This window comes from Harpia harpyja, chromosome 16, assembly GCF_026419915.1.
Source record: "Harpia harpyja isolate bHarHar1 chromosome 16, bHarHar1 primary haplotype, whole genome shotgun sequence".
In the NCBI taxonomy this organism is placed as follows: domain Eukaryota; kingdom Metazoa; phylum Chordata; class Aves; order Accipitriformes; family Accipitridae; genus Harpia; species Harpia harpyja.
In genome coordinates, this window is record NC_068955.1 from 12,375,721 (window position 1) to 12,391,885 (window position 16,165).

The 16,165-nt window shown below is 39.4% G+C and overlaps 1 protein-coding gene across 12 annotated transcripts in view; it reads right to left on the reverse strand.

Moving 5' to 3' along the window:
• LOC128153058 (serine/threonine-protein phosphatase 6 regulatory subunit 3) overlaps window positions 1-16,165 on the reverse strand; it is a 67,446-nt gene that overhangs the window by 32,638 nt on the left and 18,643 nt on the right. For 9 of the 12 annotated variants that reach the window (XR_008238832.1, XR_008238833.1, XR_008238834.1 and 6 more), the window contains 8 exons: window positions 9,191-9,318; window positions 6,724-6,956; window positions 5,033-5,219; window positions 4,018-4,155; window positions 3,443-3,508; window positions 2,886-2,998; window positions 2,568-2,681; window positions 1,733-1,862 (listed from right to left, as the gene is read on the reverse strand). Coding sequence is in view for 9 of the 12 variants with exons in the window: in XM_052811904.1 (XP_052667864.1) it covers window positions 1,733-1,862; window positions 2,568-2,681; window positions 2,886-2,998; window positions 3,443-3,508; window positions 4,018-4,155; window positions 5,033-5,219; window positions 6,724-6,956; window positions 9,191-9,202 (993 nt within the window). In the remaining 3 variants the exon portion in view is untranslated. The remainder of the gene's footprint in view (window positions 1-1,732; window positions 1,863-2,567; window positions 2,682-2,885; window positions 2,999-3,442; window positions 3,509-4,017; window positions 4,156-5,032; window positions 5,220-6,723; window positions 6,957-9,190; window positions 9,319-16,165) is intronic. The other 3 variants (XM_052811908.1, XM_052811906.1, XM_052811907.1) reach the window with 1 other exon arrangement.

The window sequence follows — 16,165 nt, forward strand, 5'->3', positions numbered from 1 at the left end:
CAGCAACAGTCTTGCCTTCACCCTGCAAAAAAGCAATTTTTAGTTCTGAACACTATAGCTTATTTTAAGTCCATAGACAGGAAGCACTAAGAACAGCCACATGAAACCAATGACATTGTAAAAACTGATTCTAAACGACAGACAGGATCTCAAAGTAGATGCATTCTACCCACCCTTGAAAGGAATTAGGAGATACTTCCCAGACAATGCTTCTCACTGGTTAGTCCATGTACAACTATAGTCTACATTGCTACAACATACCCAGGTAGGTAGACAGTCCCTAAGTATATTAAATGCCTCAACAATGCTAACTTCATATACTTGAAAACAATTTCATATAAGCAACAAGCTTCTCTGGTGTCTTATTCTGATGTTACACATGAAAAAAGCTCCATCTGTAGTCTTTGAAAGAGTTACTTGCAACACAGCAAGAATCTCTTTCCATGCACTAATGGGTCCTTGTTATTACAATCATAAGCTTCAGGGTTCTTACATTGAAATTTAGCTGGTTAACAAACCAGAACTGTTGTCACATAACTAAATGCCAGCCAATAAGAAAAAGCTGGTATTAACTACCATTAAAAGCTAAAAATCTAGTAGCAAATATGCAACGAGCAGGGGAATTCACAATAAAAACGTCTTCCTATCTTAAGGCACAAACACATTTTGACAAGGAGACCACCACTGCCTTCTGTAACACTGGATGACATTTTTGCCTGACCAGCGCCACCCTTGCATCAGAAAAAAGATGACTGACATCCTGCTAGTTCATTTAGTCCATTCCTTACATAGGAAAAAAAACTAAGGATGCTCATTTAACTAGTGCTCAGAATAAGCAACAGATTCAATAACTTCACTAGATGACTTATTCAAATGCTAAGTATGTCCAACCATCAGAAAACTTCAGTATCTTACGTGACCCTGCTTTTACTGTAATATAGACCTGTATCTTGCCATGTTGTTGCAACAAAGACAAGACAGTTTCTGTGCATTTTAATACCTCTTCTGCGTTTGGAAATCTTGAGGTCTCATCTTCTCCAGGCTAAAATAAACTTTAACTCTACCTTGACCCCCCCATCTGGTATTTTATACACCTCTGGTCTTTGTTTTCACTTTGGCCCACAGGTCCTTCTCTTTTATGGACTGTGGCACCCAGTTCATGGTGCAGTGCTCCAGCTGAAATTCTGCCAGTGAAAATTTGGGTGGAAAAATACAAAAGGATCATAGGTAAACCCCTATTTATACATCTTGTATTTATCTTTTGCAACAGCATGACATAGATAAGTTGCTTAAATCAAAGAATTTAACGCACGTGGAGTACAGGGTGCATGCCATGGCCTGGTCTACTTGTGTCCTGGGCAAGTCTAGAGGAACTGTGCAGGCCTCGCATGGGCAATGCCAAAGTTCCAAACAACTGAAGCATCCATAGTCCGTATTTCCTATCCAGATAGGATTTCCAAGCAGAAAACAGGACCCACCTTGAGAACATATAGCAAACCTCTTTTCATTGCTTTCAGAAACTAACTGCTTCAAGGCTATTCTGCCAATTTCAATTAGCACAACATGTTGGCTCAGAGACAACAATAATGAACAGCAAAGCTCACAACAGGTTGGGAAGAAGCCTGGGCACTTGCCCAAAAGTTGTAAAACTGGGTTTTGTTTGCTGCCTAAAATACAGTCACACAGTGACAGTCTTGTTTCAATTAATTTGGTAACACAAGGTTTCACTTACTTTTGGAGGCTCAAGTAGGAGTTCATGGAAGGATGAAAGTCGTGCTTTTATGGCTTCTAAAACGCTTTTGTTGACAGAATATGTTGAATTGCTTATGCCTGGAGGACAGATCTCTATATGGCCTTCAAATCTAAAACACACACAAGTAAAATCTGATACTTAATATCAAAACTAGTTGTAAAACATGTTTAAGATATGATTTTGAGAGTGTCACAGTTCTGAAGGCATGTGAAAAGAATGAAGAGGCAAGTAAAAACAAGGTTTTATATACAAATATAAATTAAGTGTGAAGTAATGGTTGAACAAGGTTTTTCCGAACACTGGCTCTAGTATTTTTAGGTTTATTGTGCTTGAAATCTCCAATATAGTTTTGAGAGTAAACATTACAGCTGTTCTTTTTCCTCTTTTGAGGCAGATAAAGAGCTTCACTCATCTATCCTGAACAGCATAAACAAGTTGAATGTACCATAGAGATCTGTTCAGCAGTTTCTCAAAGTAAAGTTATAATAAAATTCTGCGTAACTTTTTAAAAAGTCAATACCACTCACTGCACTGTACATATTTACTCTATCCCTTGTATCCAGAAACAAACTGATGAAGTGTAATTAGTCTGATCTGTGAAGTGGCACTTAAACTAGCTTCCAGAAAGAACTGCAGAAAGACCAGTCATTTGGTGAAAGTGTAGTAATGCCAACCACCTTGCTCTTTTACTTGTTCATCTACAACAGGCTACAAAATCGGTTCAGTTGTAAGTACATGGAAGACACTTGCTATTGCTGAACAGTAGTTCAGTTAAATTATGCAGGCATAATTTAAGCAAAATAAGAAGACTTACGTCTGTCGTCTTGTCTCAAGTAAGGTCAATAGTATTTGGATTGCACTGACTATTGCAGATTCATTTTTTTCTTTATGAAAAATATTAGACAGCAGCTGCTCTATGATTTCTTGTCTGAAAAGAAGAACACTGGCATCAGATACAACACTACTTCAGGATACACCTGTCAACAGAAGTAGCTACACAGATGACAGGTAGCCAAGAAAATTCACCTGGAAATCACAGCTTGCCATTTCTAGAGGTTTTCAAGGTCAAAAGTTGAAAACTATGTTTTTTATGAACTGAAAATAAAACCAGAAATTTAGCAAAACAACTTACTTCTCTAGACTTGCAAGCAGTGGGTCTGGTTCTGAACTGTTCTGTACTTGTAACATCTGGTCTCTGCTTAGACGAATAATTTCACAGAGTGACTGTGATGCATTTGAATGCCTCTGGAACAGAAAAACATAGCTTTTCACTATAAGAGTAATAACATGCTGGACTGTAATTCTTCAGTTAAAAAAGGCAAAAGTTTCAACTTGGACAAGAGTCTCTCCTACCCAAGAAACATTCAGGCAATAGTTTTATGCCATAACTAAATATTAACAACACAAAAAAACCTTGAGCATGAGGCAAGAAACTACTTCCAATATTAAGGTGGCAAAACATTAGAGTTGAATCTTTAAACAACACTGAGTATGCATAAGGCTTTGACCTGGATCTGATAAGGGGTGGGGTGAACCACACACCTTCCCTCAAATGACCACACTTAAAATACTGCAATCAGCTTACTCAAAAAAAACCAAGCACAAAACAGTAAAACTGAAAGTTCTAACACTACGTTGTACAGCAACTTGCTGAACATAGACCCAGAAGAGTGTCAGACCAATACTTACATCTTCATCCTGAGATGGATGTACAATTTCCACAAGCCGCTGGATAATTCTCTCCTCGTTGAGCCACTGTAAAAGTGCTTATGGGTGTTAGTAAGAATGTTATCCAAGTGAATGAATTAAAATTAACAAAATTAAAAGTAGTCATTTGACAACTGCCATGAGTCATACTGTCAATATTTCTAAACAAGTACTAACAATACTTCAGAAAAAAAGGAAAAAAGTAAAGTTAGTGTTTCTGAGCAACTGTAAAGAAGAAAGCCTTGGGTATAATTCTTAAATAAACTTCTGATGCCAGAAAAAAAAGTGTTCAGTAAGGTCCAAAACATTTTTAAAACTGCATCTGGCAGTTTTAAGGTAGATATTAAAAACCAGGGGAAGAGACCAGCCACTCAGGTTCTAAGTTGTCCCCACCAGCGCTTTGGCTCCACTGGAAAAGTATTGGCAGCTCCAAGCAAAAAAATCCCCACATATTTAATTTCAGCACAGTTAAGAAATAAACTTAGTAAAATCACCAGAAGATAAGCCATCTTACATTTTACATATCAGACAAAAGTCCTTTGAGACATTTTACTTACATTTAACACTTCTTGCCGGGGCTGTGGTGGTTCTATGCAAGTCAGCAGCCTGAGCAACAAGTCCATGATAGCAGAGGTCCCTATGTGCTTAATAATAAGGTCTACAAAATCATGTTTTCTCTTTAAAAAATCCACAATCTAGAAATTAAAAAGAAGTAAGCTTACACTTGCTTATCTGTATTTTACATGGTAAATTACACCAAGCAGTTTTAGTTTCTCTCTCCTACCAAAGGGAGAAAATAAATGAGAACTTCTTAAACACTTTTGCCACTTAAAGCTTACAGTACAAGGCAAGATAAAATATACATGTATAAAGTAGCAAAAGTGAGACAGGACAGTGTGTCCTGGGCCTCCTCTCAAGCCCAACTTGCTGACCATAAACTACTCATAATCCAATGCACAGTCAGTCTTCCTTTTTGGTATGAGTTCCTCTCATCCCTGCTTAGTGAGCAAAGCTCGACACAGCAAAACCTTAACATAATACAAGCAAAGGCAGAGCTTGCTAAATAAAAGATACAGAACAGAGTCAAACTTAATTTGCTCATGTATGAGAGCCAGTCCTTGCAGCTGTTTGCAGCATTGGGCCACATGAACGCAGAGTACAACAACACTTCTGAACAAGGACTCCAAATACCTCTCACTTTGTTCTCTAACAATTTTTCACACCAAATGGGACCCACTCCCACTGATTCACTTTGCTTATGTTCACCTCTAACAGCAATTAATGCAAATATCACCATATAAAATACTGAGCTAAGCTAAGCCGAAAGGTAAGCACTCACACACTGATTTCACAAATAGTTCAGGCAAATCAAATACATCTTACTCATCTAGATATATTTTTTAATCCTCTGCATACCATATAAAAAGTTAAGTGTCTTCAGCTAGTATGGAAGTTGAATGCTCTTTTTTGACTCAGCTGCTATCCCTCAAATGTGTAGTCTTAAAGCAGCATTGCTGAGTACTACAACTTTATTAGAGCACTTGTTAAATTGGAGAGCTTGTAAGTATTTACCTGTTCTGGTTTTCTGCTTATAAGAATACTTAGCACCTTGCTGAAGAAACTGGCCAGTAAAGGGTTTAGAGGAGATTCATTTAAGAGGAAGCTGTACAGTTTCATAAGTAAGGATTCTTCTTCTCCCAGCCTATCATTGATCTGTGAGACATCTGATGTAAGCAACTCACATGATATGTTTGGATATCTGGGGAAAAGGAAAAAAAATTATCCATCACTCATACTTCAAAGTTGTCATACTTCCAGCTCTGAATTCAGAACTTGGTAAGGCTTCTGGCCAAGTTTTCAAGCAGGGTTGGTCTGGACTAATTAAAGCAGCAAACTATTGCAAGATAACATAACTACACATTCAGCCTACAAGCTCTGTTGTTTCATTTAAGAAATGGACTACTCTGTTCTTCGGTAGCAATAGGACAACACTAGGGAAGTGGGGAAAGGAAAGGGCAAGCTTTTATTTTAAGATCTATTGTTAAATCCATCTGTTCAAGTACTGATCTCTCATTTCAGAAGCCGCTTCTTTTTTTGAAGGGAAAAATAGTTACCAAGAAGTTAAGCAGATTGATAGTACTAGACCGATACTGGGGAGGGAACAGTGTGTTTGCCCTTTCTAATATAACAGGGTTTATATTAAAAAGGTCAAAAGGAATGGCTTCAGGAGTTTTTTTTATATATATATATACACACACACACAAACATATTTTATATATTTTACATACATATATTGCAATTACGTAGAAACTGAAACTAGTCGAAGTCTGACAAAGCCTGCAAAACTAGCTAGTACTGCTTCATGACACAGAGCCAGAAGTACCGTTCAGAACATTGAGTAATTAAACTAAGAGGCCATCAAGACCAGTAATTTCCTGCTTTTGACAGTACTATCACCCACTCACACTAAAAGTAATTCTGACAGCATCAGCAGCTTAAGGTTTCTAAGTGAAAGATGCTTCAATTTCAAACTATACTAGAAACACTTACAGGAGGCTTGGTTTACCAGAAATGGTGAAGTGCTGCAACTAAGAGTGTAGCGTATTTCACATTATTTTTTTACATACTGTTTTAAGAAAAAAAGCAGCTTTCTGCATACACAACTCTGAAATAGGCCAAAAATGGCAGAAGTGCTTTTATACAAATTGCTATGTTGACTGTTGAGTTTAAAACTTCTCAGCAAGCTAGCTGAAGTCATGGCCATACCCAATTCTTACAGTTCTAGGTCTGCAAAGGAAAACACCAGCAATTAGATATTAAGTACATTCTTCCAAGGAGTGCTACAGACCTTCTAATATACATCTTCAAAACATCTCACCAATCATCAATAAAACAAAGCTAAGCACTTAAAACTATTACCCAAATAGGGCATTTCATTCAACTATTTTCTTAATAATCACTACTACAAGATTCTTCATGTGAGTTCCGATTTTTTTTTTTTTGTAAGCCTCCTTTGGCCAGCGATTGGATTTGGAAGCATTTATGGATAAGAGTCTTCCTTTTGAAAAACGTGCAAATATTAGAATGATTTATTTAAAAGGTCTACAAAGCCCCTTGAAAATAAAAGCCCCTTACTCTAAAGATACCAGTACTGTACTACACACCAGAATGCAGGGATTCAAAATACACTATCAAATTAACTGTAGTAATCTACCCCTTTCCACCTTCCCAAGTCTCCCCCCCACCCCCAGAAGTTTTCCTACTTATATCGAATTTTTTCATCCATGTCTTGAGGTGGCTCTTCAATAATAAATGAAACTAAGTCTTCCAAACATTCTGACTTCAGCAGAAACTCTATAAGTTTGCGATTCTGAGCCTTGCACTCCTGCAGAACATCCTCTTCATCCATCAATTCCTTCAGTGTTACATCTTCTCGCTCTAGAAGTGTATCTATGTGGGATGATGAATGGAGATCAAATTTCCAAAACATGCTGGTCTGGGTGAGAAGAATATACACAAAGCATTAAGTTTACAAATCTATTTAAGCAGTATTTGTAGTAACACTTCACAGTAGTATTTTATAGTTTCTAACCCCAGAGGTACCTGCATGCACAGAAACTTTCTAAAATTCAAATGAGAAACAACAGTAGATGCTGATGATCAAAAGCTACAAAATCAGGCTTGATTAAAGATGACTGAATACTCCATAGTAATTTGTGTACCTTTAGCAATAGCCAATATTCTAACATCCAAAGATAAACTTAGGCAGCTCCAGGGTTTTACTTACATGAAAGGAACATGCTAATCTGCATTAAAGAAAAAAGGACAACTTTGGTTGTCAATTTATTGAATTTGCTCTTCCCAACCTTCATTTTTAACCTATGCACCAAGTCTCAAATTCAGAACAACTTGCTCAGCAATTAATGGAGCTGTGAGAAGATAAAACAGGCACTACATAAATGCACTAGAGTACCACCCCTACCATTGAAGAAAACAGCTATAAAAGTAGAGGAATCATAATAATTTTAACTTGCAGGCAGTGCACATCTAAGTACTGGAGCTAATTTCAACACAGGACCTACTCTGTCACTGTACCTCCCTCCACAAACTTGGCACAGGAGGAAGAACAAGGGACAATAAAATATCTTATGCAAACACATGAAACGGCAGTAGCCGCAACCACTGAAATATTGTAAAAGGCTGTAACAGGAATGTATAAGGATGAGCAACTTCACCATTCCTTATAAAATGCTTTGGCACCTCCATGTTAATTCTGTTGCTCTAAGAGACCTTGCAAACAGTTGCTACCGAGACAACTGTGCTATCAGAAAAGAATATTTCAGTCTATGATAGATCCAGTACACTCCTGTTTTCACCTCTCAAGCTCAATAGAAGCATTCGCTCCATTCCCCTCTCCATTTAACCTCTGACATGGTATCAGCTGGTCTTATGTGAATGCAGAATTTAAGTGGATTGAAAGAGATACTACAGATACTAGAGAACAGTAAGAGAAACTTTTCTTTCCTTATAATTGGAAGCAGCATGGTTTTGTGCAGTACTCATTTAAATAAGGAAAGAAACACTCCTTTTGCTCCTTTAGTAACTGCCTTCCAAGTGTGAAGGATTAATTCAATACATTACTGTTGTGCATTAGCAACATCATCAGCTGTGAGGACACATAGTTACTACAGAGAATGTAGGTGAATAGTACTATTTTAGCAAAAACACTTCTGTAAGCTGCAGGTTGTATGCAGGAGCAAGTTCAAAGACAATCAAACTATGCTTTTGTCATATGCTATTATAAAAACCTACAAAAACTAAAATAGAAATATCTAATTCTTATGCAGACTAAGAGGTAGACAGTTTGAAGCACTTATTTCCAAGTTAAAATGGATTCAGCAAGCACAGTACAGCTACTTAGAACAGTGAAGTGTCAAATTTAGTACTTGAGCAGTTTAGAAAACAGATACAGCAAAAGGATCCAGCAAAACCCTTATGACTCTTCATTAGCAAGACTTCCAGTACTTGGCCTAAATATTGAAAAGCCTGGTATACTCACTATGAAAAAGTTTTAATTGCTTTTAGGGTTTTCGTTGTTGCTTTAACCATTACAGATTGATCACTTAATACCACTTTACTTTGTTTAGCCTTTTGTCAGAAGTTGTAAGCATACATAACTGCCCCTAGATTACATAGCTTTCTGTTTAAAGATATGGGAGTCCAAATCAATCAGGAAAACGTATGGATAATTTGAATTGCAGTATCAGTACTTATACTCATCTGAGATCCCATACAAGGATTAAGTGGTTAAAAAACAAAAACAAAAAAATTCTTTTCTGCTAAAAGTACTAGTGAACCTACAAGCAGGGTTCAAAACACCTGATCTCACAAATTAGCTTAAATCAAGTTATACAGAGTTGTTATTAAAAACACTAGCTTGTGGGTATTCAGGCTACACACACTTACTGTAAGCAAGTGAAACTAGTGCATTAAAGTCACAGGATATTTTTTGTTTGGGTTTCTAGAAAGTACATCAAATCCCCCACCCCTTGCCCCAATTAGTGAAAGTAGCATCTTTGCAAGTAACCACTATCAATGCTAATTCCAGATGTAAATCTCTCTGCAGCGATTAAAGCTCATTTTAGTAGCATCGATGTATTTCTCAGTTACTTATTTCAAGAGAAATTCAACAATGGAAAATAGCAACAAAAAAAAAAAAAAGAGGCATACTACTGCAAACATGTTACTGCGTTATTTCACAAACTGTCTCCCAGGCAAGCTCTTTTAGGGGGTGCTCCCTCAACATGTCAGGTGCCGGCCAGAGATTATTCCATCACTTTTCAACAGGAGCCCAGGTCCTTTGAAATAAGGAAAAATAAACAACATAAAATGTGCCAAAGAGGAAGTCCAGGAACCCTGAAGAGAAGAGAATTTTCTTAGGCGTTACCATGGGCAATAATCTAAGATCAGCCTACCATAGTTCTGAATTAAAGTTTTAAAAACAAAAAGTTATTGTTATTCTTCCCACAGCCTACTGTTCTACCTTCCCTCCCCAAACCTACCAATTCTGAAATTTTGGATTATCCTCATGCTTTTTCAAATTTCAGTCCCATTAACAGAATCAGAATTAGGCCTTATGTCCGCAAATCAGGAGTGCTCCTCCCAAAATTTTACTATCTGCAAATTTACAACAAACTCCACAGGTCAATTGCGTTGTTACTCCCAGTGTTGAACTCCACTGCCAATATGAGCAGAAAAAAAAAAAAAAAATCACATTTGGATTCAATGCAAGATGCAAAAGACTGCCAAATACAAGACATGCTCAAGATTAGATACTACAAGATGCAAAATAATCCAGGATAATACTTAAACCTCTCAGATGTGGAAAGAAAAATTGTGTTAAAGATGGTAAAGCTGCTGCAGATATTTGACTGTCTTTTGTAACTTGAGTTAGCATTCTGTTATCTCTGAAAGTTCCCAGCAAGCAAGACTAACAGACTTCCAATTCATGTAAACAGTACTTCTGAAAGTTTACATCAACTTGCTGATGTACAAGTTATGACAATTCAAGATTCTAAGGAACACCTATAATTCAGAAAAATATTGCTTTGTTTTCTTAGTTAATATGCTTCTCTGAATGAATGGTGAAATAACATTCTATGTAAAACACCTGACTTAAATCTGAAAGGAAAGAAAACAGTTCACCAAAATGAAGAAGCCTGTCAACTGCTCTGAGATGCAGGTAGCTGAAATTCTCAATTGAATTGTTTGCTAAAGGGAAGAAATAAAGCTTAGAAGCAATCCTTTCAGACCAGAAAAAAAAATGGAAGTCATCTGCCTACCACAGCTGAAGAAAACCACACTGTGTACTTTGTTTAACAGTAACAGTCTGTGGTTCTTACTAGTGGCCAAATGCTTAATTGGCATGTCCATCAAAAAAAAGCTGGTAACAATTGTATCAGTAAGTTTCTCTGTAGCTTCCAGTTGACATAGCTGTCAAACACCTTTCCTGAATACAGACATTGCTGTTTTCAAGCTACAGGTTGAAGATGTGAATTCCAGTCAGACAAGCACATAGTTTAATTTTGGACAATGTCTCCTCTACTGAACCTTTTACAAAACAGACTTGTTACTTTAAGGCATCCAGAAGTCCCTTCAGTAAATAAGAAAACAATAGTTTTCTTATTTTCTTCACAGAAGTAAGCTGCTCATTTAAGTTAAACTTTTAAGCATTGTACTTAGGTAAAACAAACATGAGAAACATACTTCGCAAGTTCCAACTTGGTACCTCATACTTCTACCTAAGAGTTGAGTGGTGGTAGCTACAAGTAGACATGGGGATCTAGACCAGTGCAGAAAGAAAACTAAAAGGACCTCAGCTAGCCAGCTGAAGGCTGTTTTACCTGACAACTGGATGTTAAAATAGGTATGAACTTCACAGATTTTTACAGCAATAACCAGTTTCATTTTTCAAGGAAGAGAAACTTTTTTTTTTAAAAAAAGTATATCAGTGTCAAGCTGAAGATTCTGTAATATATGACAGTCTGAGAAATGCTACATAGGAAGTTGTAACAAGGATTGCATTATAAAAAACTAAACTCAGAACATAACTGTCAATTTTCTTTACGTACCATCGTATTTCTTACTACAGGGTTCAAGTGCACAGATAAAACAAAAAACTCAGTTACTTTTGCACCAATAAACTTTTCCATAATTGAAACACATGCTGAATTATGTAGCCTATTTGAACAAAACAGGTTTTGGGTTTTTTTTACAGCTGTGTAGCAAAAGACAACTTAGTTGGTGGATGCAAGGAGAGCAACCACCAAAGGAGTCCTTGGTGCCACCACAGGCTTTCAAGAAGGTCTTACATTCCTTAATGATAGAACTATTTTCAATGCAAACAATCCATTGCCTTCTAAAAACCAAATAGGTAGGTAGGTTTGGGGAAGGACAAAGTAATGGTGAAGATAAATTCTTATGCTTTTATTATTAAAAAAGAATTTACCAACATTTTAAAAACATTTAAATGCATTAAGTGATTTCTTCAAAATGCTAAGCATGCCCTTCTGCCAGCTTCACACAACCTCAACCAGTTAGTCCCTTGGTATATTTAATCAGTTTCCAGTTTTGGTTGTGTTTTTTTTTATTCTTTCTCCAAACAATGGACAGTAATTAGACAGCATACTAACATTTATAAAGTGCTTAAATTGACACTGGAAATGGACTATCTGGTCAAAATAAAGCTAAGCACGAGGGCATGCCTGGAAATATTTAGAGCTAAACAGAATTACCAGTCACCCAAATTTACAAAGACAACATTCTAGTAGCTACTTTTTAAACTGCTTATTCCACTCAGCCAGAACACTACCCATTGTAAACCTGCTGTCTACAACTGCCTGTCCTTTGCAGGCTGGGGCACAATTCCTCAAAGTATTAAATATCCCAAGACATATTAAACAGGAAAATTAAGCACTTACGCATCTAGTCTGGAATTGAGGGCAATTTGAACAAAATACAAAAAAATAAGATACCTGCATTCTAGCTTGAAGATCTGGACCAAAGCAGTTCTTTTCCGTAAAGTAATGATTATTTATAGCAATACACAGTCATGCCATAACTGAATTCCCCACTTTTTCCACTTGATGAATGCAAGAATCTCTCACATGCAGCAACACACTTACATTGCTGCTTCTGCATTGAGACTTCAGGGGAAAAGTAAGTAATTCTTTATCTTCTATCCTATTAAAATAGTATTGGTTTTAAGTAGTGTAAAAACTCTGCCCTTAATTATTCCTTAATTTCTAAATACTTCAAATAATACAAGAGACCATACTTACCCTATAACCTATTTGAAAATAAATTTATTTTCAATTAAAGCTGTGACATTTGTTGTGTTATTAGCTAGAAAGATATAAATTACTGTTCCAAGTCTGTAGATTTAACTACATTACATCGAGCAATCACAAATAAAAAAATAATATCAGTTACACAGGAGTGTTTTTATGGTACAGTTTCTACATGTCTTAAACAAAATGTAAGATCAGTTTGACAAAGAATAAAAATCTCCTGTGAACACAAAGTAAGATGTAGCAGTCTCTTCAGTGTCAGAACAGCCTGTTCAGGCCACGAATGTGAGCCCTAGTAGAAATTAATTTTTCAGAAATACTCCATTGCTTACACTAACAATTAGACTTTATTATAAACTAGTGAAGTTTCAAAGAAACTTTGTGGAAGAGGGAGCCAATAGATGGTTGGAAGTTAAAAGGAATGAAATAAAACACAAAATACAAACATCTTTACCTCAACAATTCAATACATATCACACCCATATTTCAAATACTGCGTACAGTCCTAGTCCTCCCATTTCCAAAAGGGCATAACAAACTAGAAAAGATACTAAAAGGGAAACAAAACCCGTTAATCAGCAATTCTTTTACGGAGTGCTGGGAGTCCCTGTGCAGGCTGGGTGCACCTCCCTTTCCCACCTGCAGGACATCTGGATGCTTTGTCTCCTCTCAGCCCCTGTTGGGCACAGGGGGCTGTGCTACTTGAGGTGAGGCCACTGAGGCCACCCCCGGACCCCCCTGCAACACTGTTGCCACTACCTCATCCCCTGGACCCCAGGCACAGGATGAGGAGGGGGCTGGAGCCCAGGCACAGGAGAAGAGGTAGAGGGCAGTCCCTGTGCCCAAGGAGCAGCAGAATAGCACAGGGGAGCAATCCCCAGGAAAGGGGCCCTCAGCACCCCCGACCCTCCTCCTTCTGCCACATGAGGCCATCTTTCAGGCCACAGCCCCCTCAACTCCCAGAACAGCCATATTTGGCCACATGCATAGCCATCCCAGTGGCCTCCTAATATCATGAGCTACCTTACTGCCTTCTGTTCTGGGCCCTATAAATACAGGGACACAGGCAGCTGGCCTACAATTCGCTGAGCTTCGAAGACCTCAGATTCCAAGGATGATAGGAACAAAGAGGTCCCACAGGACCAAGGCAAGTGGCTGCCCACTTACACATGGGAAGGCAGATAGGTGGTTGCAGGAGACAGAGGAAGAGGCAGCATCAGAGGGGGACTCTATCAGCCATATGGTAGCGATGGCCATGTGGCTGAGCCCATGGAGGTGGATCCAGCCAAAGATCGAAAAGAACCAATGGAAGTGGATCCACCTCCAGTAGGGCTCCCCTGGCACCATTACACCATACCAGGGCTCCCCTCCAATGCACCATCAACATGGCATCACAGGAGCACCAGCCAACACCCTACCACCAGCTCAGCCTCTGCACCTGGTTGTCCTGCAGGCTCACCCATTCCATCTCCCAGCATTAACAATTATTTTGTTGATTGCCACAGGTGGTGTGAGCCCTTCTCTTTCCTATCCCCCACGCCTCCTGAAGGGGTGCCATCTCCTCTGCCCTAAGCCCCAAGAAAAGGGGATGAGACAACCTGGCTTCCACCAGGCTGCTGCACCAGGAGGAGCCCTTTGGAGGGCCACCAAGGTCCCTGGGGCCTGGAAGTGAGGTTTCTTCAATCTGAGGACAAGAAAGCTATCTGATGGGTGGTTGAAGTTGAAGGCAGACCCTCCACAGTGGTGCACGAAGAATAGCAACAGATCAAGCAAAGAAGTTAGAGACAGGTGTTCCTTTAAAGAAGCAGAAGACTGCAGTTCTGCCAGGAAGAAGTGCTGGCCTGCAGCACTAAGGTCCCTTCTAGCTGCTTCATTAGTAGTTCTTTTCAAGGCTGGGCAATAAACAATTTAAAAAACCCAAAACAACAAAACAAGAAGATAACAGTAAAAATGCTTTATTCTCTTATTTGGTGACTGCATCTGGACTCCTCTGTCCCCTCCTGGTCTCCCTAGTCCAGGAACTACACTGATGCGTGGGGTGTGGCCCCAGCCCAGGGCCTTCAAGATGGTGAGGGGCAAGGGCACACAACACACAACGGCATGCAGAGGGAATGGTCTCTGGTCATGAGGGTGGTGAGACACTGGAGCAGATTGCCCAGAGCCTTGGATGCTCCATCTCTGGAAGTGTTCAAGGTCAGGTTGGCTGGGGCTTTGAGCAACCTGATCTATTGAAGCATACCCATCAGCCTCACCTCTGTGTCTGGGAAGATAATAGAACAGATCCTCCTAGAAGCTGAGGTGATTTGAGACAGCCAGCATGACTTCACCAAGGGCAAGCCTTGCCTGACCAACTTAGTGGCCTTCCATGATGACTACATCAGCAGGTAAGGGAAGAGCTACTGAATACTGTTTAATATCTTCATCGACAACATACACAGTTGGATTTAGTGGACCTTCAGCAAATTTGCAATGACTCCAAGCTGAGTGGTGCAGCTGACACACCTGAGGGACAGGATGCCATTCAGAGGGACCTGGACACACTTGAGAAGTGGGCCCATGTGAACCCCATGAGGTTCAACAAGGCCAAGTGCAAGGTCCTGCACCTGGGTCAGGGCAATCCCCAGTATCAATAGACACTGGGTGCTGAAGGGGTTCAGAGCAGCCCTGTGGAGGACGACTTGGAGGTACTGGTGGATGAAAAGCTGGACATGAACCAGCAATGGGCGCTCGCAGCCCAGGCGGCCAACCATATCCTGGGCTACATCAAGAGAAGCATGGCCAGCAGGTCGAGGGAGGCAATTCTGCTGCTCTGTGCCACGCTGGTGAGACCCCACCTGCAGTACTGCATCAAGCTCTGGAGTCCTCAATACAGGAAAAGACATGGACCTGTTGGAGCAGGTCCAGAGGAGGGCCACAAAAAAATGATCACAGGGCTAGAACCCATCTATGAAGAAAGGCTGAGAGAGTCAGGGTTGTTCAGCCTGGAGAAGAGAAGGCTCCAGGGAGACCTTACTGCAGCCTTTCAATAGTTAAACAGGGCTCATAAGAAAGGTTGGGACAGACTTGTTAACAGGGTCTAATGCAATAGGACAAGGGGTAATGGTTTTAAACTGAAAAAAGGGTAGATTCAGACTAGATACGAGGAAGACATTTTTTACAATGCGGGTGGTGAAACACTGGAAGTGGTTGCCCAGAGAGGTGGTAGATGCCCCATCCCTGGAAACATTCAAGGTCAAGCTGGACAGGGTTCTGAGCAACCCCATTTAGTGGAAGATGTCCCTGTTCATTGCAGGGGGGTTGGACTAGATGACCTTTAAAGGTCCCCTCCAACCCAAACCATTCTATTACTCTATAATCATCTTAGTAAGACCTTACCATCGTTAAGTTGTAAGATCCAGAAATTGTGGGGGAGCATTCCTTGTACAGAAGCTAGCAACATTTCAATGTTTTGAACTATTTGCAGGTGAAGTTTCACTTACCAAAAAACAAAACACTGCACCTTCTCCCAGATACTATCAAGAACTCCTGGGTAATCAAACGATGTTTCAGAATGCAAAAGAAACACTTCAGCATGTTCGCTGACTATTGTACAATTTTAGCTTGTACTACATATACAATTCCTTCCAGCCATTATACTTATTTACAGCACATATGCTCCTCAGCTAACTACTATACTTTCAGAGGGTAACTACATACTCTTGAGTGAAATGCAAGCAAAAGACACCATGTGGCAGTCCTTTCTTGACTGGGAGAGAAACACATCAGAAAACTGTATGAAGACACAGTAATTTTTATAACATCCTATTTAACAGCTGCCACCTCCTCCTAATGAGGAGGCAAATTATCTAATAAGTAG